General features: G+C 40.7%; 2 protein-coding genes across 4 annotated transcripts in view; both read left to right on the top strand.

The window, feature by feature from the left end:
* The first annotated feature begins 545 nt into the window (after positions 1–545).
* On the top strand, positions 546–6,825 carry ifi30a (IFI30 lysosomal thiol reductase a). Its single transcript, XM_081597947.1, has 7 exons — positions 546–818; positions 3,605–3,793; positions 3,877–3,951; positions 5,510–5,596; positions 5,678–5,830; positions 6,445–6,513; positions 6,604–6,825. The coding sequence occupies exons 1-7, from the start codon at positions 684–686 to the stop codon at positions 6,670–6,672; spliced, it is 777 nt and encodes a 258-aa protein (XP_081454073.1). The 5' UTR covers positions 546–683; the 3' UTR covers positions 6,673–6,825.
* Positions 6,826–6,875: 50 nt separating this feature from the next.
* pde4ca (phosphodiesterase 4C, cAMP-specific a) overlaps positions 6,876–26,585 on the top strand; it is a 151,327-nt gene continuing 131,617 nt past the window's right edge. Inside the window, exons 1-4 of one of the 3 annotated variants that reach the window (XM_081597941.1) lie at positions 6,878–6,967; positions 10,096–10,184; positions 10,341–10,412; positions 11,481–11,704. In XM_081597941.1, the coding sequence (XP_081454067.1) occupies positions 10,374–10,412; positions 11,481–11,704 (263 nt within the window). In that variant the 5' untranslated portion in view covers positions 6,878–6,967; positions 10,096–10,184; positions 10,341–10,373. Of the gene's footprint in view, positions 6,968–10,095; positions 10,413–11,480; positions 11,705–26,585 lie in introns of all 3 variants that reach the window. The other 2 variants (XM_008433465.2, XM_008433466.2) reach the window with 2 other exon arrangements.

The raw sequence follows: 26,585 nt of genomic DNA, 5'->3' as shown, positions 1-26,585 counted from the left end.
TGCACAAACGAAAATTTTAACGGCACAAACCTGCACAAACGGAGCACTAACGAATTAGCCCACTTTGGTTTGTTTTGGAGCATATGGGGGGATGGTGACGTCATCGGCCAAAATTATAACTTTTAATATCTCAAAGACGAAAGCTGCACAAACGAAAATTTTAACGGCACAAACCTGCACAAACGGAGCACTAACGAATTAGCCCACTTTGGTTTGTTTTGGAGCGATATGGGGGGATGGTGAACTCTGGATGACCTAAAAAATAATGTTTAATATCTCAGAAACCAAAACTGCACAAACGAAAATTTTAACGGCACAAACCTGCACAAACGGAGCACTAACCATTCAGACTATTTGCTGGATTTTTTGACGTGGGTGGGGTGTCAGCTTCACACAGCTGCAAGACGACCATGCTATTTATAGATATTATGGAAATTTGTTCTCTCTTCGGGAATTCTCACTTCTTCAGAACAGCAGCAGGGAGGTCAGGCTTGTTGATTCTCTGCTAGTTACAAATGATGCTGTAGTGATTGTGGTGCAACCAATCAAATAATCGGAAGCCTTCACGAGGAAGCGCCAGAGCTGTATTTAAAGAGGAAACGTTACAGGCCACTCGGTTGCAGGTTTGAGCTGTGGAAAATAGTGTGAGTAGAGTTACTAAAAGACTTTGGCCATAACTGAAGATGAGGCTTGTACTCCCGCTCCTGTTGGCAGTTTGGGTCAGCGCTCCGTTCGGCGGCTGCTTTCTCCCCACCTCGTCATGCCTCCAATCTCCAGCAAAGTGGTGCTCATCTTTAGACTCAGCTGTTCAGTGTGGGGTGAGCTTTTAGTTCTTCTCTAAAAGTTGTTTTGCTTTTGGCTATATTCTGCTGCAAAGAACAAAAAGAAACACTTGTGACATTTTTGCCTTAGGGACAACTAACCCTACCGGCATTTATCCTAAGTCGAAGAACAATGACAGACTCGGTAACAACACGAAACCATGACAACTGGTCAGCTTTGTGTCCGGTTCTTCCTAGCTTTTTATGACTGTAGACATCCGTGTTTCGCCCTTTGGTCTCTGCTTAACATCTATGGAACTCAAGAATGTTAAGTGTTCATTATTTTATTCAGGTCATAAAGTCAAAGAGGCAGTTCTTAGTAAAATAACCTGAGGGGGAAAATATCTAACGAGGAAGTAAAACAGGATAGTCTTACGCAGCCTTACAGCGTCACAGACAAACATCACAGTCAAGTTTTCTAAGTTTGAAAAGTTAAGAAATCCTCTAAAATGCTAAACAATAGAAATGTGGTAATGAAACTCAGAAATGCTGCCATTGTCAATTAATGAAACCGGTACTAAACAGGATGGAAATCCATACCTTGGTTCTGTTCTGCCACTAAAAACATTAGCATTCATATTTGGTTCCTGTTTGGTTTTTTAATATTTTTACATATGTTTACAAATAATATGGCAATATCAGGTTGAAGAAGGGAAATGATATCAAACATAAACCATGACAGTGTGAGCCTTTTGCATTTTGGTAAACATTTCTAGAAACTGGTGAACACCTCGCATCCAATGCCAGCCAAAAGGTCTGACTGAATAAAACAACTTTAAGGACTATGTAAAAACAAACAAACAAAAAAAACCACACGATTTTGTGATAATCACGATACCGCAAATAAACCAGGTGTTTTCTGGCAATTACAATAAAGGATAAAATGGATACCACATCTTTAAAAGTGACTAAGCATTTCCTGTGAGTTATTTTGAGCCAAACCGATGCAGCTGAGGATGAGGACACTGTTTAAACTCTGTAGAGGTTCAATTCAGCTCATGTTTTTTGTTGATCTGATGTAATATTTTAATCCTAAATCTCGTGTTTTCAATACCTGTAAGAGCAAAATCATCATAATCAACAGAAATAAGGGCTTTCAAACATTGATTGTATGTAATTAATCTATATAGCATGTTTCACTTGATGAAGTTCCTGAATTAAAAGGACTTTTCAATAATAATATAATCTAAAGATCTATGCACTCACCTACTTGTTTCTTTCAGCTTATTACTCAGCTTATTACTAGCTTTTTACAAATTTAGTAGCCCCAAATAAACAATTTCATGCTCATGTACATACTTATAGTTTATTAATATATTTTTCTTTGTAATTAAGCATTTTTTTTTATTAATAATGAAGGTAATTACTCACAACGTTTAAACTGGGTGTGAAATTTAATTTCGCCCCGTTTGAGCCAGTCGACTCTTACAAAATCTGAGCGATAATGACCCCTGATCAAACCAAAATAACACAGGGAAATTGGTATTATTAGTTGTGGTGTAGAGCTGCACTGATACTGTTAAATGTTGGTCTAGTGATATCAGGTCTAATAAACTACCTTCAAAACTTCAACTTCCATCCATCCATCCATTTTCTTCTGCTTATCCGGGGTCGGGTCGCGGGGCAGCAGCTTCAGAAGGGAGGCCCAGACTTCCCTCTCCCCAGCCACTTCTTCCAGCTCCTCCGGAGGAATCCCAAGGCGTTCCCAGGCCAGCCGAGAGACATAGTCCCTCCAGCGTGTCCTGGGTCTTCCCCGAGGCTTCCTCCCGGTGGGACGTGCCCGGAACACCTCACCAGGGAGGCGTCCAGGAGGCATCCAGACCAGATGCCCGAGCTACCTCAACTGGCTCCTCTCGACGTGGAGGAGCAGCGGCTCTACTCTGAGTCCCTCCCGGATGACCGAGCTTCTTGCCCTATCTCTAAGGGAGAGCCCAGCCACCCTGCGGAGGAAACCCATTTAAGCCGCTTGTATCCGTGATCTCGTTCTTTCGGTCATGACCCAAAGCTCATGACCATAGATGAGGGTGGGAACGTAGATCGACCGGTAAATTGAGAGCTTCGCTTTTTGACTCAGCTCTCTCTTCACCACGACGGACCGGTACAGCGCCCGCTTCACGGCAGACGCTGCCCCAATCCGCCTGTCGACCTCCCGCTCCATTCTTCTCTCATTCGTGAACAAGATCCCCAGATACTTAAACTCCTTCACTTGAGGCAGGACGACCCCCCTGACCCGGAGAAGGCACTCTACCCTTTTCCGGCTCAAGACCATGGCCTCGAATTTGGAGGCACTGAGCCTCATCCCAGCCGCTTCACACTCGGCCGCAAACTTCAACTTCTCTTCTGTAATTCAGATTCTTTCTGTGACCGCTGGCATCTGTGTCAAATGGGGTCATCTGACACAGGTGATCCCATACCTAACACACCTACTGGTGTGGATGATCTGACACAGATCATCCACACCAGTAGGTGTGGGATCATCCACATCTACTGGAAGGATGCGTAAAGTTAAGACAATTGTTCCAGGCACCAAGCCCTGAGGAACGCCCTGATTAACTGTGCTGCAAGTGAAAGATTAATCATTGACCTTTCCTGAATCTCTACAACATATTCAAATCTGTGGAAAATATTACTAGGAATTAATAATCAAAGTCTACATAATTCTCAAATTAAACTGCAGCTGTTGATGTGTAGCCTTTAAACCTTGATGCCCAGAGCAGCAAAGCGGGTGCTTGCAGACATTCTCACCCAGATTGAGACTCCTCTCCTTGGCCATCTTGCTGCAGGTTTTGAAGCAGTGCCTGGAGTCTGACTTCAGGAGGAGCCGTCAGACTGAAGAGCCAGTCCAGGTCGGGCTGTACTATGAGAGCCTGTGTCCTGGCTGCAGGGGGTTCCTCACTGAGATGCTCTTCCCCACCTACCTGCTGCTCAACGACATCATGTCTGTTACTCTGGTACCCTATGGAAATGCACAGGTAAGCAGCTGCTTAATAGAAATATTTCATATATGTAAAACTTGTCTGTTTTGTGAAGGATTTTAATTGTCTCACCATGGCAGGAGACGCCTGTCGCTCAGAAGTATACCTATGAGTGCCAGCATGGGAAACAGGAGTGTCTGGGGAACATGATAGAGGTAATCACAGAGCCATGGAATCTGCTGTAGACAGACATACTTTAGGGTTATGGTGTGAATTCTGTGTGTTTTATTCATTTGATTATTTAATATGTAAAGGCAGAGACTCTGAATGGGGTAAAGGGTATCAGATTCACCATGATCCTGCACTGTCAGGATATTTTCAATGAGAAATCAAACAAATTTAATTTTCTTTGGCTGTGTGGAGCTTAGAGTAACGCAGCGCAGCCCCTCCTGCACATGTTGCTGTGTGTTGCTGTTTAGCTGGTTGAAAGAAATCATGTAAACTTTACTTTCCCTCACTTACATCATACCACTACTAATTAACTCAGCTCATTTTACTCCCAGATCAACTAAAAGGTTGCATATTGAATCAAAAATATATTTCCTCTAAATGAGGCTCCAATCAGGCTGGACATTCATGTTATATAATATTATACATTCATAACCCTGGCAGGTTTGTTTTAAAGTAATCTTTTAATTTCACCAGCATGTTTCTGTATAGTAAAGTTTTGGAGCGACTTACATTTCACAGAAAACCTGTGCAGGAAGCAAACGTAATGTCAAGGAGTCCTTCTATCCTGGAAACATTCAGAGCTCATCACCAAAGATAAATTGTCAATATACCAGTTCAAATACAGCAAAGGTCTGACCATATGGAGAGCTGTTTCATTCAAAATTAAATACATAAATGTATTTATGTTTTTAATGTCATTACCATACCATACCATACCATACCAACTTTATTTATAAAGCACTTTAAAACAATCATAGCTGATACAAAGTGCTGTACATTAAAACACAACATAACAAAAAATTAAAAAAAAAAAATAATAAAAACTCTTACAGTTTAAAAACAAACAATTTAAAACAAATAAAATAGATGGGTTTTAAGACGAGCTTTAAAAGTGGACAGTGAAGGGGCCTCTCTAACCTGCAAAGGCAAGTCATTCCATAATTTAGGACCCATGATAGAAAAAGCCCTGTCCCCTCTGAGCTTCCTTCTGGATCTCGGTACCTCCAAGAGCAGCTGATCTGCGGACCTGAGAGACCAATAGGGTCTCTCAGGTCCGCAGCTCAGAGAGGTAAGCCGGGGCAAGATTATGCAGTGATTTAAAAACAAACATAAGAATTTAAAAAAATGACTAATAAATACTCAACTATGACTAATAAATACTCAACTACATAAATAAAGCTATAGTTAACTAAATAAGCGCCCTATAAAAAAATTATTTTATTCAAAATTATTCATCAGGATGAATAATTTTGGTCTTCATGTACTTTGGAACATCTGGTACGTTGATTATTCATCAGTCAGTTTTGTCCCAATGTTGTTGGAAAAAAAAAACAAACAGCTCAGAGATTTATCGGTGAATAAACATTTTGGGAATCACAGGAAAGTGTTATGTTCACTGTTTTAGGTTGTTTCTAAAACCATTATTGAAAAATATTTTAGGAATACAATTAAGGCTTAAAGGTAAACATTGTTACTAATGCTGTTTCTATTACTCAGCAGAGTTGTGCTTTACCAATGAATTAGTTCCTCTACTTTCCCTAGACCTGTATAATGAACATGACTGATATGGCTTTCCCAATCATCTTCTGCATGGAGTTCTCTGCTGATGTCATCGGCTCAGCTGAAAGTGTAAGCAGGTTTTTTTGAGTGAATGTTTCTCTAGCTCGGCTGTTTTTGTTCTCGTCAATAAATTTAATTTCTTGTTTGTAGTGTCTGAAAGTCTACGCCCCTGATTTGAGCATGGACAAAGTAATGAGCTGTGTTAATGGAGACATGGGAATGCAGTTGATGCACCAGAATGCCTTACAGACCAAGGCATTGAACCCTCCTCACCAGTATGTGCCCTGGATTACCATCAATGGGGTATGCCTTTCAAAAGTCCAGGATTTTATGGATAACCAAAGAAAGTCCATCAGTTCTGAAGCCAGCAGTTTGATGCAACTCATAAAACTTTACCAGACAGATAGTGTCTCTGCCTTAAGGCAGCTCAAAGGAAGAGCCACTTATTTGTTGCAAAATAGTTCAAGTTCAGTCAGATTGGATGGAAATAATCTCTGTACAGCAATTTTCAAGTCTTTCTACTGTTTTTCTATTGGATTTAGGTCTGGACTTTGACTAGGCCATTCGAACACACAAGTTTTTGTTTTCATCCTGCAAAGCGCTGCGGCATTTTCTGCTGTTCTGGTTTAGCTAAGTAGGATGGACAACCACTCCAAGATGGTGGCCGTATTTCCTGCGCCCCAGCAGCCAGTGCCTGGTTGCTCTTCATTATGTCTATTCATCTAACAGCTGCAGGACACAAGTCTTCCAGGCCTGCTGTAGGGCTGGGTCTGTGGATGCTTAAGAGCTAACCTCTTGTTCTCCACTGGGTTATTGTGGATAGCTTCTATTTCTTAGTTCTGACTGACCTAGTGCATTCATCTATTTTAAAGCCAGACCCTAGAGTTTATTTAAAATTATATTTATTTTTTTAATAGGTGCATACAGAAGACCTACAGGAAAAGGCCATGTCCTCTCTGTTCACACTGGTCTGCTCCACGTATAAGGTACAGTTAATGACTCTGATCTGACTCTTCATCTTCTCTTTTCTTACAGTGAATTAACATGTTTTGTTTTTGTTTCTCGGTTACTTTCAGGGAACAAAACCTGCTGCCTGTGGAGGGAGCCAGAAACTACACTACAAAAGTTATTGCCACAATGAATGAAGAAGCAGCTCAACGCTGCAGGCTCTAAACTGAACACTCAGAAATATTGGTTTCCTTTGTATCTTTTTAATTTTGTCTCTGAAAAAGATGGAAGATTCTGTTCACTTCATTTTTAAAACTTGAACAAATAAATAAAACTTTCTTTCCAAAATATCTGAAATCTGATCTGTTGTTGATGCTTTTTCACTTAAACTAGCGGTTCTCAACGTGGGCGCTACCGCCCCCCAGGGGGCGTTCAGCGGACGACAGGGGACGCTGGCGGACATTTTTACAAAAGGGGGACGTTTAGTTGAAGGTAAACTTTACACCTTAAATGCACAACAATGCCAGTTTAGACTTTGAGCAACTTGGTTAAACTGTAGTGTGAAACATTATAACATGCTTGGCTGTATCTGTATGGATGGCAGCTCTTCTTCTATTCAGTGTTTGTTAGCTTCTTGGCGCAGCTCCGTTCTCCTGCTACTGGTAGCTAAAATCACAATACCTTCACTGTGTATCCCTCTGAAAAATGAACCCATTTAAATAAGGAAATCAAGAAATCCCTCCATGGGTGATACCACGATAGAGAGCGTTCATTTTATAGCATTAACACCGGTGCTGTAAGTGGTCTGGTATGAAACGGCCCAGATAACACAGAATAATTGAAACAACATTGAATCAATGTCGGCCAGAAACATTGAATCAACGTTGAACGCTGACATTGAAACAACATTGAAAGTGGTTGGTGACTTGTATGTTGAATCAACGTTAGGGTTTCAACCATAACTGACACTATATCAATGCTGATTCAACCATGATTTGTATGTCAATTTACATGCATATTTGTGTTGATATTGCATTGAATCATTTAGGAATCAACATTGATTCAACCTTCATCTGAATGTGGTTCTGCACACATATTTCTGTTTATTTTACATTAAATCAATGTTGATTCAACACTCATTTGACTGTGGATCTGCATGCATATTTGTGTTGATTCTACATTGAATCAGTCAGGAATCAATGTTGATTCAACCGTCATCTGAATGGGGGAGTCGGACTGTACAACTCCTAGTAGAGACCTGTAGATGTTTTTGTGTCAACACATTATGCACAGTCAGTAATAATATTTACAGACAAGTAAGAAAATGTACATAAAGGAATCACAACCCAATGTTCTCAACATGTAGTGCGTAATTTGAAACATGATTAACCCCCACTTAGTAATAAAATGTTCTGACCCAGAGCTCAAGGATGGGGGGAGGGAAGAAGGGATGAGAGGGGGTAAAGAGGGGAAGACTGGGAGGAGCAAGTGGGTGTGGGGACTCTTGGGAGGGAGTAGGGGGAGATGAGAAGGTAATGAGGAGTGCAACAAACTGCACAGATTGCACACATGGAGGCCTTAGGGGTGGGCAATCCTGGTCCTCGAGGACCGGTGTCCTGCAACTCTGATGTCTCCCTGGTAGAACACACCTAGATCCAATAGCTGAACCACCTCCTCTGTTCAGGCAGGTTCTCCAGAGTCCTGCTAACGACCTTATTATTTAACTCAGGTGTGTTGAAGTAGAGGCACATCTAAAAGTTGCAGGAGACCAGCACTTGAGGCCTGGAGTTGCCCACCCCAGCAGGTTCGATTCCCGACCTTGGCAACCTTTGCTGCATGTCTTCCCCCTTTCTTGTCAATTAACTATCAAATAAAGGCCACTAGAGCCAAAAAAATCTTACAAAATAAAATGTGAAAATTTAAAACCCTCACCTAAAATTAAAATTGTTTCACCCGGAGCCCAAGGAGGAGAGTGGAAAGGGGGAGGAGATTGAGGGGTAGATGGGCCCAGGTGACAGGTGGGTGGTCGGGGGTAGAGTGGTGTGAAAAACAGCTTCCATTGATTGAACATTTAGATCACGAGTTCTTCCCCAAACCTTGTCCTCAAGACAAACTGACCTGTGTGTTTTCATTTCAGCAAAACCCCGTTAATCAGACATCAATTAAAATCATGTGTGTCGAATTAGGGAAATGCCTAAAACTTGCAGGGCTTGGAGGACCAGTGCTGAAACACACTGGAATCACTTTGACTTTACTTGAAATAATTAAGTTCGATACCACATTTGTATCTCTCGTCTGACACAATGACTCAAGCTAACCAGGGACAGATTCCCTGGTAGGCCACCGTGGCTCTGTGGGTAGAGCAGTTGTCTTGTGATCAGAAGGTTGACGGTTTAATTCCAGCTCCCTCTTGCCACATGTCAATGTGACCCCTGGGCACTTAACCCCAACTGATCTGTGCATTAAATAAATGTGTGAATGTGACTCTAGTGTAAAGCGCTTTCATGGTCAAAATGACTGGAAAAGTGCTATGTAAGTTTACTTACCATTTTTGAAGTAAACTAAATGATTTGAGTGAGACTTACTTAAATCTGTTATCTTAAATATCCTTAATAAATTTGTTAAAAATAAATTAACAAATTGAGTTGGATGATTATAATATATATTTAATTGGTTAAACTTAATAAATGAAGTTGGACAAATTTAATTAATTCAGTTGGATAAACTTAATTGAATTGCTTGGTTTACATTGCTTCGGTTTACAGAAGCAATTCAATTAAGTTGGTTCAACTATTTTCTTTTTAGAGTGTGTTTTATAGTTGATCCACCGTCATTTGTAGACTTCAACCAAAAATCAACCATTAATCAGACCTCGGCATTTCAGTCATTAGATTTCAACGACAAAACAACACTGATTCATTGACACAGTTTCAACGGTTTGATTGGATGGTTGTTTGATGTTGATCCACCGTCATTTGTCGACTTCAACCAAAAATCAACGATTCTATTGAACTATTTTTCAACGTTGATTTAACATCGTGTGCTATCTCGGGGCAGTTGACAGTTTTTTGTTTTTTTACTGGTTTTACAATTGTTGACTATAATGTTATGTTTTCATGATCTAAAGCACTTTGGACTGCCTTGTTGCTGAAATGTGTTATATAAATAATCCTTATTGATTATAAAGTTTTATAAAATGTTAAATAAAAAATTACAGATTTTAATATATAATACAAGTACAAAGTAGCAGAGAATCCAAAGGCAGTCAGTTAGAGTCTAATAAGTTTGAGCTCACATTCTCCTCTGTTATGTATTTGCTTTTCAAACTGCTTCATGTGGGTACGCATCAGAAGCAGGCAGGGTCATTAAAGTTCAACACATACACACTTGAGCAGAAACTCAAAACTAAGACTAGTGAAAAAAAATAAAGCATAATTTTAAATATCACCTTGCCTTATGAAACCTGTCTGTGAGGAGCCTAACCTGTAGAACCAGTGCTTGATATCAAGAGATTATGCCACCAGATAGACACATATGAATGATATCTTGTCATGCAGGTCATGAGGTTTTTCTATGTTTTCTTTTTTTACACAAAATAATCCACTTTTTTTTTTTTTAAGGAAGAATGTCTACATGTTACGGGCCTGATAAAGTCATGGTGTGAAAGCTGCTGCCGTGAAGCATCAAGCCAAAAGTGGTACCATGAGTGGTAGGTGTTTATCAGCGGAACAAGCTGACAGCTGAGGAGGCGGGGAAAGCGTGACGTGTTGAGTGACAGTCAGAAGACGGATTGGTGCCTCAGACAAGCTCCTATCTGATCTTAAATGGGGTTCCTGCATCCTCCTCTTTGGCATTTCCTTCCAAGCTCAACTGTTCCCATGACAGAGTGGCTGAAAGTATGAGAAGAAATAACTCCAGACTTTTCTACGTTACAGAGGTAGGAAAACATTTAAAGCTTTATAGACGACAACTTTTAAATCCATTTGCATGTAAGGACACATACTAGGATATTTTCTCTTTTTTTTTAGCTACAAAGAAACTTAATCTAATAATCTTAACTACAACAGGATTTTATTTATGCATTTAAACTGTATTTTAATAGTTATATGCCACCTACTAAGCTTTCTGCTTTGACTAAAAAAAATTTTGTTGTCAAAATAGGCAACAGTAATGCGGAATCAAACTGTCTCAATTTAAATGAATAATAAAAGTCACAATCCCTTTCTGATTAACTTCCTGTCATTCTCATCTTATTCAGTGATGGTGAAGAAAGGTGACAGTTTATGGAAAGGTGAAACATTCAGGCAGATGAAGTGATAGGGTCATGGGACATGGCCAGAAACACAGGTTTCTGCGGCCCCCTGGCACTGACGCGCTAAAACAAAGTTGCCCTAAAAGCTGAATCCTGAACTCTGGATCTGTGTAAGAAGCTCTTATTGTGTCTGAGGCAGGAGCGTGGGGGTCTCAGGACCTGAAATCAGATAAGACTTCCAAAAATAACGCCGGACCGGTCTTCTGAAAGGCTCGTCACTAAACCGGCTCTGTTTACTGCTTACCTTTTGAAACTATTGTAATATGTAAAATACAGTCTTTTCCTAGATTTTCTAAATACTTATATTGAAAGTTGAAACACTTCCTAATTCTTTATGAAATCAGGATAATCCTGCAGCTGCTTTTTTCGCATGCCCAGTTTATTGTAGAATGTTGATTTTTTGTTTTGTTTTCTAAACTTAAAAATGTAATTTATTGTCTTTAGTCATAAAAATTCAAAACAACAGAATCAAAGTGAATGGTGAGTTTTATTTTTCTGAAGTTTTCAAGAAGGAAACTATATTTTTTCTTAAGTAGTATGTGAATCGGTTTTCATAGAGCATCTGGTTTCAGTTTGGCATTTAGTGATCAGCCTTAATTCTTTAGATCAAAGCTAGCACTTATAGTTGTGACCAAAGTGACCCTGTAGAATTCCCTCTTCGCCCCTTTCACACGCTTGTCCTGTCCCGTCCAGAGACACTGGGACTCTTCAGAGCCGGCCTCATGTGTTGAGCTCCTCCAGGACCCTGACATCAGATATGCCGTGAAGAGGGTCTTCTCAGGCAATGTGCAGCTGCCACGGCTTTCCTGCAGACCCTATGCACAGGAGAGGCAACAGGATGGGGCCCCGCCGGAGCCAGCAGCCCCTCCAACATGCAGCATCAGACATTCCAGGAGCCTGGGGACCCTAACCAGCTGGTGAGTTGGTGATTCTCATGTCTCTAACAACATTCCACTAATTTCTTTCTGTTCTTTGGATGTATGTGTAAATTCACAGGCTTATTTTACACTTTCAACAGCAAGACAATCTAATCTTGTTTAAGGGATCTCACTGAAGTTTTTCTCAATCCAAACACCTTTCTAAAGTATGTACACACCTTAAACATATTCACATTTTCTTCCGTTAGAATCAAAGCTTTCAATGTATTTTATTGGGATTTTATGCAATAATCCAATAAGTAGTGGTGCTATCTGATAGGTGTTTTTCCTTTTGAACTTTCATTAAAAGAACCACAGACAACATATATGAATTTTAAGACCACGCTTTTGCAAAAGGAGAAGACTCAGCAAACTGCTCCTCCAAGACGTACACTGAGCGTTCCGAAGACCTTTGGTTACAGCTCGTCTTTTATTATCAAGCAGAAACTGGGAGGATAGGTAAGAGACAATTTATTACTGCACACAGGCAGTTTCTAAGATGGGGAGTATTCCGGTTGGTAAGAAGGCACCTGTAGAAACGTAATTTAAGGTCTGGGAAACACACAGTTAACTGTTTCATATGAAGACAAACAGGCAGATGGGGCCTCCAGGTCAGTTTATACAAGAGAACACTTTAAATTGAACATTAGACTGAATATGAACTAAAGTAATAACAAAATGATAATACCAAAAAATGTCTAACATTCCCCCCTTTTTATCATTTTACCATGTGTGTAAACTTTATTCAAAAGCCAAGCATAGAAAAGAAAAGAATAGATCCAATAAATGCAAGAATCCTTTTTTAAAAAAAAATACACAATGAATATATGAATATGATGAAATAAATGAAAAATAAAAGAAACAGCAAAAAATCAAATGCAGTTTTCTCATCATTAACACCACTTGTTTTCACATTTTCGGTGTAGGAATCATTCAGCAAATGAATTAATCTGTTTATTGATTACAGAACTTCATCATCAGAAAACAAGTCGTCTTCATTTGTGTCATAGGTTATTTTCGCCAGCTGATAGCTGATCACAGCAGTGTTAATTGTCTTTAGCATCATGCTTCGAAGGCATGGAATAATGCAACTTGTGAACAGGCAAAAAAAAAAAAAATCATACCACCCAGAATAGGTGTTCCAAGCTTCAGCAGTAAATTCCACCATGGTCCGGAAATGAACCAAGAAAGAAAGTCATAAGGATGAGATCCTTGCGTTCCACTTTCCACATAATGTTTAAGTTCCTCCAGGTCATGTAGAGCCTCAGAAATAGTTCCACCAGTTCCTGTTTCGTCAGGAACGAATGTACAGCACGCTGGGCCAATGATTTTACAAACACCTCCCTGAGAGGCTGTGAGGAAGTCCAGTACAACACGGTTTTGCAAAACCATGTTTCTCAGTTCAGTCAGCTCTCTCATGGTGCCGTTTGCCAGCTGCTGTGTGCTGTTGATGAGTTGCAGTAATTCATATCTATTGATCTCAACATGACTTCAAACCTCTCCTGTGTTTGACCTCTGTCATAACTGCACGCTTGGAGCGGGCAGCTAAAACGTGTTGTCCTTTCCTGATGAATGCAATCAGGTTTTTTAGGGGGACCAAAGCACACAGTCCTCCCCAATAGCGTGGCAAGACCATGTAAGCTCCATTTCCACACAGGAAGTACCAGTCTGCCATCACCCGTGAACCATAGTCTCCTGGCACTATGGCGCTGCACAGTGTTGTCTCCTGTCGTCCTCTCGTCCGATGTGTGATGTTGAAACTCCTCTCCTGAAGCAAGTCGTCAGTCTGGGTTGTCCTTCCAGACTTTCCAGCTGGAGATCACCCTCTGACCCCTGCAGGCAATGCAGTTGATGTAATCCGGTGTCGTGTCGCAGTAGGTGTAAACTTTTTTACACAAATTCCAAGGTAACATCCCAAGAGAACGTGTCCGTCGTTCAAAACGCAGCTCCTCAGAGACCCGGGTTTAGTTCCTGCTAAAGAAATGGTCTCTGGTATTTTCCATGTGGTTTGTGGAAACGGTGGAAACCGTTTCCACGTCAGAATTCAGGGAACGGTTCATAGATCCAAAAAGCCCTTTCGCTGCAACTCATGTCCAAAGTAGAACAGAATAATCCTTTTTGTACCATTTGCATTTTCTTCGCATTGGCACGCTGAGTCATGGTTGTGTGCTTAGGCCATAGAGACACATTTGTTTGTCATCAGTGATGTGTCCTGCACGCAGACCTGAGTTGTGTGTGACAATTGGCAGCTGCGCACACACATAGCAATTCTCCTCGTTGTCCTCGTGAGCAGTCCTGTTCAACAGCTGCCACCACAGGTTGGTGCTGTAGTCATGTGGGTGGAAAGTGAAGTCACTTCCTCCTCCAAACATCAGACATGCTGCAGTCACAGCGAAGTAGAAGATCCATCTGGCATATAGAGTCTCCATTGCTGCTCGGCGCGCAGAGATGTCAAAACCCCCAAACTAAAGAGTGAGGATGCGTCGAGTTTCTTCACTGGCGTTGAGACGAACCGCCCTATTGGTCAGGAACCCCTGTGTAGCCAGGCTTCCCCGTCACTCAGGATTAGCGGTCCAACACTCTCTGCAGCTTGCAGTGACTTGAGATGTAGCCAGCTGGGTCTTTCAGCAATCTTTACAGCTGTTGGTGTTGTCATCAGCACCTGGAACGGTCCTTCCCACTGTGGACTCGCCCAGTTCTTTCGTTTGATGACTTTAATGCAGACCCAGTCTCCTGGCTCAATGGGAGCGGCCTCCTGCCAAGGAAGAGAATCAGAAGGCAGTAAATTTGTGCTGGACACTTTCTTCAGTTTAAGAGTTCTGATCATATAATCTGCTAATGTTTGTTCTTCATCTGCTTTCTGTAAGTCTGGAGCAAACAGAGGCAATCTATAAGTTCTCCCATGAATTATTTCAAAAGCATGCTTTGCTGGAACTATTTCAACTCATTTAGAAAAAGCATCAATCATCATTTAGCAGTATTTGTTAATTCAAAAGTTCATAACAAAAAACTTTTATGTAAGAATTTTTTAGTAGTTATATAGTATTACCTCACCATTTTCCCTTTCCCCCCCTTTTTTACACATGGCATTGCCCATGTGTCACAATCACTTTAGCTTCACATAAAGTCTTTGGGAGGATTAATAGTTAATTCAGGTGAACTCACAAGTTTATTGCTCTTAGAAGATCCTTTAACAAACAAATCTTTTTAATTACAGGTTTACCTTTCATCATTTTTTTGTTAAATTCAGCAGCTTTCAACATTTCTATTTTATTTATCTAAAATAAAAATGTCCATCTTTAATTTGAACCAAATCTCAAATCCTCTAATAAAAGATCTTTCTTTTTAAATTCATTGACTATCAATCAAATCTAAATTAAAATGTTTTAGACTGAAATCTAGAAAATGTTGCTTTTACTCACAATCATCAGTTTTTAGTAGCCATTTACATCTCCCAGGTTGTTGAAAGTCTCAGACTTTCCCTTAACCTTGCATTTCAGACAAGTTAATGTACGTTTTTTTTATATTTTAAATTAAATGGTCAATAATTTCATCCGTTACTCAATTTTGTAGTAAAATTGATCTCTTCTCATAATAATTTTCATTCATCCCAATATAAAATGCACAAACACAAAACCAATTTCAATCAATTTGTAGATTCTTTATAGAATTAAACTCTAAGTTAAATGTTTCAGTTAAATGCAAAGAAATATTTAATAATATTTCAACACTGCAATATCAATTATCTTCAACACTTAGAGATGTTTAATTTAGTTCCAAACTAGCATTTATTGTAAAAATAATTAAAACATTTGCAAATCATTTATTAGCTTTGAATCTGTAATAATATTCTAGTTGGTGTAATTTAGCCGTATCACGCTATCAGTTTTTTTTTTTCTTAACTTTTAGCCATTACAGTTTTTTCCTTCACAGTTTCCCAATCTATGGCTCGTGGGCCCTAAGAGGATCACTGGTCCTTCTGTTAAGGACTGAGTTAACAGGTACAAAATGAACGATTTTATCTAACATTGTACCTAAACCTTCAAAATGTTCTTTTCTAGATAGATAATTCCTATATGCAAACAGGATTAGTGAGCACATTCTCTATCACAGCAGTGTGTGTATAACTTATCTTGCATTTCTCCTTTCTGTCTCGCTTCTCGCTTCCCCCTCCTGCTGCTGGCGTCGCTGCAGCTGGTCCTCCTTCCAACTCTCCTTCAGCTCCCTGTCAGTCCAACTGCCTCTCGTGTTGGATTTTTTATATATATATATATATATATATATATATATATATATATATATATATATATATATATATATATATATATATATATATATATATATATATATATATATATATATATAAGTTCTCCAGACCGTCCCTTTGTCCACCAATGAAACAAGTGGCAACAGTTCAGTTTGCTTTCTTTTTCTTTAAAGCACATTATTTTCCTTCTCTACGCTGATGTCAAAGAGTAAACCAGCGAGGGCTGTAAAAGTTCAGTTGCAGCCAAACATGGAGGTATAATTCCAGTCCAAACGTCCAGCAGGACTCCATACAGTAGTTCTGCTGCATGGCAGTTCCCAGATGTCCAGGAATTAGGATCAGCGGACAATTTAGTGCCTTGAGTGCCTAGGTGGTAGAAATCATCCAGTCCTTTTTCGCTTCTTTATCAACTATCATTGGCTGGTGATGAAGGAGGGACTTCATCTGATTGGCAGGACAGGTCTGAGTTGAGGTCAGAGGTCAGACGCACCGCAGCGAGGCTCAGACAGAAGAAAAGGAAAGAAGCAAATAAGAGTCAATTAGGGTTTGTTCATCTTCCTGTTTTTTTTTCTTTTTACATAAACATTTTCCATATAACTTTTCTTTCTTTTCATCTTATTATTTTTTTTAGTGCTTATTATCCAACATTTTAAGAAGTCATGAATCATTTCCTTATTCAAACATATATAAATATGAAACATGTTAAAAGCTGTAGTCTCTTTTATCCTGTACAATATTAACCTTTAATATGTAGAATGTAAGTTTATGTTAACTTCGTCTGAGTCACGTCTCACCAGAGAACAATGAATTTCTCTAAAATTGTTGATCTCAGTGCTTAATCTGTAATATCAAGTCTGTAATATATGTGAAGTCAGCAGGCAGCCCTCCTCTCAAGGCCTAAGAAAGACATGAGGCTGGATAATGTCCAGGTCGGTACCTTACTCTGACCGCTGACCCCTCCAGATAGACAGCCAAAGGATCACTTCACCTCACCAAGTTGGTGTTAAAATCTGATTATGACACAATACATTAAACATTGTTCTCTGAGGAAAATTTTATTATTTAGTTTTATCTCTCAGCTTTTCCTCCTTCAGGAAAGTCATAATTCCACTTTTAGCATACAAAGAAGATGTTACCATTTTTTTTTATTATTTCAGTGAGATGTCTCTCAACTGGTTTTTATTTAAAAGTGTAGGAATGCTGAAAAAGAAAAACAAAACAAAACAAACACCAGTATTTCTTAAAACGAATTAATTCTCACTTGTGAGGTTTAAACTTAATTTTTAGTAACATTAAAAATTATTTTGCATACACTGATTTCTTACAGGAATTCAATTTATTTTATGGTTTTACTTAATGTGTCCCAAACTGCATGCACATGTCTCTACCATTTCATCAATTTGGTCTGGTGGTTTGTCTTTTTGGGATGTGGTAGAGCGTGATCATGCTGAGGATTTCTCCTGTTTGTGGTCTCCTCGCTCCACCACCCCTCTTGTCGCCCCGTGCAGCATTCTTTGAAGGGCAGTTTCTTGCCCAGTAGCCAGTATCGCCACAAATATAGCTGCTATTTAAATGGCGTGGATTTTGTGGGGTGTTATTTTGGGGTTGTCGCCTATTGTGACCTCCTCTGCCTTTGCTTATTCCGCGGCCTAACAAGGATCCTCAAACCTCAGAGTTTTAGCAGAGCGACATCTTACAAGGGAACTCAAACCTCTAAAATAGCCATTTTAAAATTCACCTACGTTTCTGCAGTTTTCGGGTTGTCCAGTTGGATCTCGTCAATCCGCCGTTGGCAGACAAAGTCGGACCTACGTCGCAGGCCCAGCGAAGAATTTTGCTTCCTGGGTCTTTCTGTCCAGGTCCTGTTAACTCTGGGCATGCATGGATTCAGCGCGTCTCCCTCTGCCTGACAGCGGTCGGTATGAGAGATCCCGGGTTTCGGCACCAAAAAATGATAGGTGTTTTCCCTCTTGAACCTTCATTAAAAGAACCACAGACAGCGTATATGAATTTTATGACCAAGCTTTTGCAAAAGGAGAAGACTGGGCAAACTGCTCCTCCAAGCCGTTCACTGAGCGTTCCGAAGACCTTTGGTTACAGCTTGTTACAGCTGTAACCAAACAGGTAAGAGACAATTTATTACTGCGCACAGGCAGTTTCTAAGATGGGGAGTATTCCGGTTGGTAAGAAGGCACCTGAAGAAACGTAATTTAAGGTCTGGGAAACACACAGTTAACTGTTTCATATGAAGACAAACAGGCAGATGGGGCCTCCAGGTCAGTTTATACAAGAGAACACTTTAAATTGAACATTAGACTGAATATGAACTAAAGTAATAACAAAATGATAATACCAAAAAATCTCTAACACTATCAAGTGGAATAATTTAGATTTTTTTTTTCAGTTCAATTCAATTCAATTTAGTTATATAGGTTAATTCACATGACATTTTAAAAAATAATTTCAGTTCAATCACACACAATGAATGTGTTCATTAAGCTCAGTTCATTATTCAAAGTAAGTTTAAAACATTTCTCTCTAAAGAAACCCAGCAGCTTGTCATTGACTTGCAGCATTTACTCGTCCTGGACAAACATGTGTCGATGACTTTACAGCAATCCGTCATACTGAGCATGCGTGTAGCGACAGTGGAGAGAAAAAAGTGCCGTTTAACAGGAAGAAACCTCCAGCAGAACCAGAGCCAGAACCTGGCTCACAGTGGTTGAGACAATAGAGCAGAATGCACAAGAAAAAACAAAATAAGCGTCTAAAAAGTGTCTCCTTCAGATTTAAAAAAAATCTGATACCCCTAAGACCAAACTATCAGTAGCCTGGACAGCAAAACTGGTCAGAGATGATGACCAGATGGAGCTAAATATGGGGCAGTCTGAAGAAAAGCTCTTAGAGGCTGCAGAAGTTCACCTTCCTGGAGTATGATGATGATGATACACTGCTTTGTGTTGGTCTTTCACAGAAAATCCCAGTAAAATATATACTGGAGTTTTGGATATTGTGTAACATTATGTGAAAAAAATCCAAGCTTGTGGACACTTTGCAACTTTTTATGTGAATTGCTCTTTCAGACAGTGCTGTTGTCTTTCTGAATAATCAAACATTTGAAATAAGAAGGTATTGGGCTGAGCACAATAATGACCAGTGTTCTTAAGATATGGAAGAAAAATAATTAGCCTGAACAAAGTTATGCTTGAGGCATAAATCACTCTTCAAAACAATCCTCAGTGGAAAAAAATAGCCAAAGTAAATTATGATTATATCCAAAACACGAGTGAAACTGCTGCTTCAAACTTTCCTGTGGTTTTTACCCCTCGTCTTTAAACTGTGTGTGTGCGTGTGTGTGTAGGCACGTGCCCACCGTTATCTTGTCTTTATGTGTTGCGGGAATGAAACCTGGTCTGTTTGATAACAGGTGATCAGAAATGACTCGGTTCTGTGACGAAGGCAATGTTTTATCACTGGACGCTTTCATCAAGGTTTGCTGTTTAATAGGAATCAAACTGAAGCTAACAAAAAACAATTGCAGAGGAAACATGGAGTTCCTCGGAAATCTGTGAGAAATTTCCCAAGCTAGAAATCCTCACCAGAACTTAAAGATAAAGAGATCCAATTCTCCTGGTGATCTCAGGTCACTGTGTCTTAAAGTTAGTCTTTACTACAACAGAGACATCTCCATCTATTACAGTCTTATTTAGAAGTATTTGGAGGCAATCAGACAAGAAATCCTACAGACTGAGGTCCATGCAGCCACCGGTAGGCATGTAGTAGCTCTGCTTTAGGTCTAACTATAGAGTTGTTTGTAAACTAAAAATTCTTTCATTGTTGCCCTGGCTAGCAGAGGGCAGCCTTGTGCTCTCTTGTGTATAAGCTGCTTGAGGACGTTTGATGGGGCGCCAGAGAAAGTGTTCCTGAGGAAGCTGTGAAAGCTGTTTTATCCACAATCTGCCACACATATCCAAAGAAATTCCAGAAACATAGACCCTTTAACTTTACTATTCTATAGACAAGATATTATGGATTCAGCTAAAGAGATTGTGTTGCAGGGAGATGGAAAATCCAGCAAGTACAACCTTTGAGTTTAGGATTGTTTAATTTAAAAAACATCCATTTAAACTCTATGGTCAGTTTCCAACCTCCAGTTTTTATAAAACTTTTACCAGTCAATGTATATTTTATCTGACTCTGCACTATATTTAAGAAGAAATTACAGCAACAATGCAAAAATATTTTTGGAGGCCTTCTGTACCAATTCTGAAGGCCCTGGGCAGATTAGGCTGCCCCTGGCAACCCATAGACTGAAATCTGATTGGACAGAACATCGATGATCCATACAGACATTTAAGGGCCAAGAGAAATGTTATAAAAAAAAAGAAGAATAAACTATTGGAAGTAAATCATAATTCATTTGAAAAAAAATTATAATCTATGTTGCAAATATATTGTTATTGATTCTGATAGTGACTGCCTACCAGGGGAACCCAAAGCACTTCACACTACATTTAGTAATTCATCCATTCACATGCAAATTCACATTCTATTAGTGGATTAAAAGTTTGAAATTTCAAACTTTTTCATATATCTCTATAAACTAAGAAAATGTTTCAAAAGCTACAGAAACTGAGCTTAGAAATGTCTCTGCAATGTAATTTTTGTGGAACAAATGAAAAGCATCACCTCTCGCTCTTAATGCGACATGCTGAAGCTGCGTCTTGAACTTGAATGACCTTATCTCCAAGCCAGAGGCTTTTCATACGAAGGTACTCTCTGTTCTCTTCCCCCAAACTTCAGTCGAACTGCAAAGGCCTCACCTCTGCCTACGTTATCCACATGACAGGAATGATGATGTGCCTCAGGGTCTGAATCAGTTTGAGTCCAGGATTATCTTTAGATCAGTTAAAGTTGGGGTGGGGAAACAAATTTATATAACAAAAAAAAAAATTCAATATCAAAAAGTTGTTTGCTTTTGTTTGATTCCATTATGGTTTAGTTTTTGTTTGCGCTTATTCATCAGATATTTACGATGCTCATTAAATAAAAATGTCTGTAGTTGAATATAGTTTCAGAAAAAAAAGAAACCATTGAGTTTGGAGCTTATCGCTCCTATGAAGAGATCTGCATTCTGTTTGGCCAGCTGTGATGGACCGGGCAGTAAAGGAACAGCCAGGCACCAGTTTTAAGTCAAAAATAATTGTTTTTTATTTAACCCAAACAATACTAGGGTAAATAATAGAAAAAATGACAAAAATTGGGCCCATAAAAGAGGTCAAAGTAACAGACATCAACACATAATAACTCAAACAAACAGACCTAACTAACACAGACAAAAGGGGAAACTTAAATACTGGCTGATCAGGCCACATACAACACACTAAGGGGAAAATACACAAAAACCTAACTGAAACCAACAGAAAAATCCCATTCCCCCCCTCTGGATGATGAGTAGTGGTATGAACCAATTTGCAGTCTCAGCTGGCTTGCTCCACCCCATCTCCACCTCTCTGCTCTCCTAAAGGATTGGAGCAGCCAGCCCTAAGGAAACTCAAAAACCAAACAAAGGTTAAATCAAGCAAAACACAACAATGTAGACTAAAATGTGCGCACTTATTCCAGAATACAATGCCATGTGTTGCCTTCTAAACAAAAACCAGTTATTCTGTAAATTGAATCCTAGACTTAAAGAAACCCAAATATGAGTGAGGTGAACCCTCACTTATATTGAGTGAGGGTTCAGTGTAGTGAGAGTGAATGTGAACTTGTTGCGTGTGGTGAAAGTGAATGTTACCACATTTGTGTGGCTGTCACTGCAGCCATCACACACTCCCCCTGTTCAGATCTCTCGCTGGGACAGCGAGAGAGGCAGTCTGCGATGCAGTTGTCCTTGCCTGGGATATGGTGGATGGTGAATCGAAATGGTTGGATGGCAAGGTACCATCGCGTAATCCTTCCATTAGTATCTTTCATCTTCTCTATCCATTGGAGAGCTTTATGGTCGGTTTCCAAGGTAAACTCTCTGCCAAGAAGGTAGTACTTGAAGGAATCCAGGGCCCATTTAATGGCCAGTGCCTCTCTCAATGGTTGAGTATCGTACTTCCCTGGGAAACAGCTTGCGGCTAATAAAAGCCACTGGATGGCGCTCTCCAGGGGTCCCTGCAACAGAACAGCTCCCAAACCTCTCAGAGGCATCAGTCTGTGGAATAAAAGATCTCAAAATCAGGGCTGTGCAGGACTGGACTCTTACCAAGAGATTGCCGTAGGTCCTGAAAAGCGGTTTTGGCCTCCTCTGTCCAGATGATCTTGATGGGGCTTTGGGAACCAGTGAGGTCTGTTAATAGCGCGGCCCTGGCCGAGAAATGAGGGATAAAACAATGATCGAACCCTGCCATACCCAGAAAGGATCTTAACTGTTTTCTGGTCTCAGGCAGAGGGCAGGCCTCTATAGCTGTAATTTTATTTATTTGAGGCTTTATCACTCCATTTCCTATAACAAACCCCAGGTACTCAGTTTCGGCAATCACACACTTGGCTGGATTAATAGTCAACCCTGCAGACTGGAGGTGCTCCAACACCTTCTCCAGACATTTCAGATGATCTTCCCAGGTAGAACTGAAAATGACTATGTCATCAAGGTAGGCTGCAGCAAAATCAGACATGTCAGACAGTACCTGATCCATCAGTCTCTGGAATGTTGCCGGGGCACCATGTAGTCCAAAGGGCATGACTTTAAACTGGAACAGGCCCCACGGTGTCCGGAAAGCAGTAAGCTCTTTTGACCGCGCCGTCAGAGGTACCTGCCAATAACCCTTGCAGAGATCTATGGTTGTTAAATATCTGGCCTTCCCAATCCGCTCCACCATGTCATCAATGCGGGGAGCTGGATATGAATCAAACTGTTATTCCATTCAAATACCTGAAATCAATGCAGAAACGTATGCTGCCATCCTTCTTTGGCACCAAAACCACTGGATGGCACCACTCGCTTCTTGATGGTTCAATGATTCCGAGTGACAGCATCAGATCGACTTCCTCTTTCAGTGAAACCAGCAGACGCTTAGGTATTCTGTAACTCAACCTTCTCACAGACGCTCCATCTTTTAATACCATGTCATGCTGGACAAGGTCTGTTTTACCAGGATTTCCCTGAAACATTTGAGTTGCAGATTTCTCACCTGAGCCTGCCTTTCTTCCGAGAGGTGGTCCAGAACCAGCAATTGAGGTGAGGGCTTTGGCAGGTACTGGTTATCCTCTTCCTCCTCCTCCTCTGTCACATCTTGAATAAGAAAAACCTGTGCCTTTGGCCTCTCCACCCATTCTTTAAGCAGGTTGACATGGAGCACTCTGGTGGAACAGGGCTGATCTGGAATGGCAATCTTGTAGGTTGTTTGCCCCAGTTTGCTCTGGATTTCATACGGACCTTGCCATTTCGCCAACAGTTTACTGTCAGCACTGGGAAGGAGCACCAGCACTTTCTGGCCAGGACTGAAAGACCTCTGGCACGCCAACTGGTCATACCAGTTTTTCTGATGTCTCTGTGCTTCTTCCTTATGAGCTTGGGCCAACGCCATCATCTTTTCCAGTCGTTCCCGCATCTGAACAACATAAGAGACAACATTTACAGCTTGAGATCTTTCTTTGTCACCCTCCCACGTCTCCCTTAACAGAGATAGGGGACCCCGGACCTCATAGCCATACAGCAATTCAAAGGGTGAAAAACCAGTAGAGGCCTGCGGCACTTCTCTATATGCAAAGAGAAGGTAAGGTAGCCACTGGTCCCAGTCTGTACCGGTTTCATTGACAAACTTGCGCAACATTTGCTTCAAGGTCTGATTGAAGCGCTCTGTCAGGCCATCTGTCTGAGGATGGTATGGAGTGGTCTTCAGGCTCTTAATTCCAAGGAGTTGGTACACCTGCTTCAACAAAGTGGACAAAAAATTAGTTCCACAGTCAGTGAGAATTTCAGTTGGAAACCCAACTCGTGAGAAGAGCTTTATGAGACAAAAGGCAACTGCTTTAGCTTTTATTGATTTCAAAGGAAAAACCTCTGGATATTTTGTAGCATAATCCAGGATCACCAACATGTAACGATTACCTGATTTACTTCTTTCTAGGGGACCAACGATGTCCATTCCCAGCCGCTCAAACGGGGTGTTGATGATTGGTAAAGACTGAAGAGGAGCTCTGGGGGGAATTCTTAGGGAAGACCTTTGGCACTGAGGGCAGCTTTTGCAGAACAGAGTCACATCAGATCGTATTCCAGGCCAATCAAAATATTTTCTGATGCGGGCCATTGTCTTGTGCTGTCCAAGATGACCAGCCCATGGAATGGAATGTCCTAAAGACAGCACTACCTTCTGGACCGGTTCAGGAACCACCAACTGCACTGCTGACCCCTGCTGACGATATAGGATGCCATCTTTCAGCAAAAATTCCCCCAGGCCGTTCAAACCTCGTTCATGACGTTTATTTCCCTCTGCTTTCTGAAATAAAGATGTTAGAGCTGGATCCCTGTGCTGCATTTCTCTGATGTCAGTGGGGATTTTAAACCCCAAAGGTAACTCAGGCTCAGAGCTAAAAGGTGATTTAACAACCGTGTGTTGAAATTTCTCTTGCCGTCGCTGTCTGCGGGACTTGCAAGACCTCCCGGGTGTGGTCTCCAGGTCCGCATCTTAAAAAGGCAAGGCGCAGAGTGGTTGTATAAACTCCTCTCTCCTTTTAGCTTGAGATCTGGTCAATGCAACATTGCACATATTGCTGGAACTCAATAAATCACATAACACAGGCAGATCTTGACCCAGTACTGCTGGAAATGGCAGATTCTCAGCCACACCAATATTTAGAAGATAAAGTTGGTCTTGTACTTTAATATACAAGTCTGCTGTTTGATATGACAACTCGTCTCCATGAATGCAGCGGACAGGAATTGTCTCCACATTAACTTTATTTGCTGGAACAAAGTCTCTATGCACCAGGGTTTGGGTACTTCCTGAGTCAATGAGTGCCTTTAATTGTTTACCCTCAACTTCAATTGAGGTTGTCCTTAAACCAAACGTCACTTTAGAGTCCACACTTTGTCTGGGCAAAAAACACATTTGTGTTATCTTTGTGGAGTTCTTCGGGCACATTGGTTTTGTGTGTCCTTCCATCCCACACGGATAACAAATCACCGTCTTGGCTGGGACTCTTAATTGTTCATTCAATGACTGGACCTTTAGAGGTTTACTCACCCCCGTCTTTTGGTAATAGGGAACAGGTCTTGCAACCTCCCTCATTTTCCATGCTTTTTGACTCCAGGGTTGTCCTTTTTTTCGTGCTGCCACAAACACGTCAGCCAGCTGTGCAGCCTCTGCAGCCGACTTTGGGTTATGTTCTTTAATCCATATCTGCAACTCAGGAGACAGCATTCTTAAGTATTGTTCCAAAATGATTATTTCACCGACCTCATGCACAGTTTTTTGTCTTGGCATCACCCACTTTCCATATAACTCCTTCAATCTTGCATACAATTCTTTTGGATTCTCCTCAGGTTTTACTTCCAATGATCAAAATCTCAATCTGTATGTTTCAGGATTAATGTCGTACTTTTGAAGCACCGCTTCTTTAACTTTATCATACTCCAAAGAGTCATCCATATCCATGTGAACATACGCACCTCTTGCTTTGCCAGTGAGTAATGGAATCAGATAAAAAACCCAATCTGCTTTTTTCCACCGGCAAACTAGAGCCATGCGTTCAAAGGTTGTTAGAAAATGTTCAATGTCATCCTCATCCGTCAGTTTTTCAAGTCTCGGTTCATGAGAGTAAAACTGACCTGAGGGAGGTGGGCAGGTGGGCTCCTCACCTTCATTTGATTCTACATCAGACTGTTGAGACTCATCCAATTGAAGCTCACGAGCAGGGTTGGTACGTGCTTGCACTTCCACCTGTAGCAGCTGAAATTGGTGTTGCAATGCTCTGAAGCACTGTTCCTGCCGATTAAACTCCTCCCTGCCGATTAAACTCCCCCCTTCCTGGGCTTCCTGCTGGCCCATATGAGAACAAAGAATGGATATCACTTCTGATATTGTGGGTTCCTTACCCTCATTACTATCCACCCCTCCAGAGGCTCCATTTTCCTCTCCAACTTGCTCCTCCATTCCGACAGGCTGGTTTTGAGGCTCTCCTTTTTGTCCTTTGGCACTCCTTCCTGCTCTTTGCATGGCTTGGTAAGGGGAGAGGGCTACTAGAAAAAATAACTGGTGCCTTTAACTGCAAGATCCCACTTCTGACACCACTGTGATGGACCGGGCAGTAAAGGAACAGCCAGGCACCAGTTTTAAGTCAAAAATAATTGTTTTTTATTTAACCCAAACAATACTAGGGTAAATAATAGAAAAAATGACAAAAATTGGGCCCATAAAAGAGGTCAAAGTAACAGACATCAACACATAATAACTCAAACAAACAGACCTAACTAACACAGACAAAAGGGGAAACTTAAATACTGGCTGATCAGGCCACATACAACACACTAAGGGGAAAATACACAAAAACCTAACTGAAACTAACAGAAAAATCCCATTCCCCCCCTCTGGATGATGAGTAGTGGTATGAACCAATTTGCAG

The sequence above is a fragment of the Poecilia reticulata genome, chromosome 17 (assembly GCF_904066995.2).
Source record: "Poecilia reticulata chromosome 17, P_reticulata-male-v2, whole genome shotgun sequence".
Taxonomy (NCBI): domain Eukaryota; kingdom Metazoa; phylum Chordata; class Actinopteri; order Cyprinodontiformes; family Poeciliidae; genus Poecilia; species Poecilia reticulata.
The sequence above is the reverse complement of the archived record's forward strand: the minus strand, read 5'-3'. Positions and strand labels throughout refer to the sequence as shown.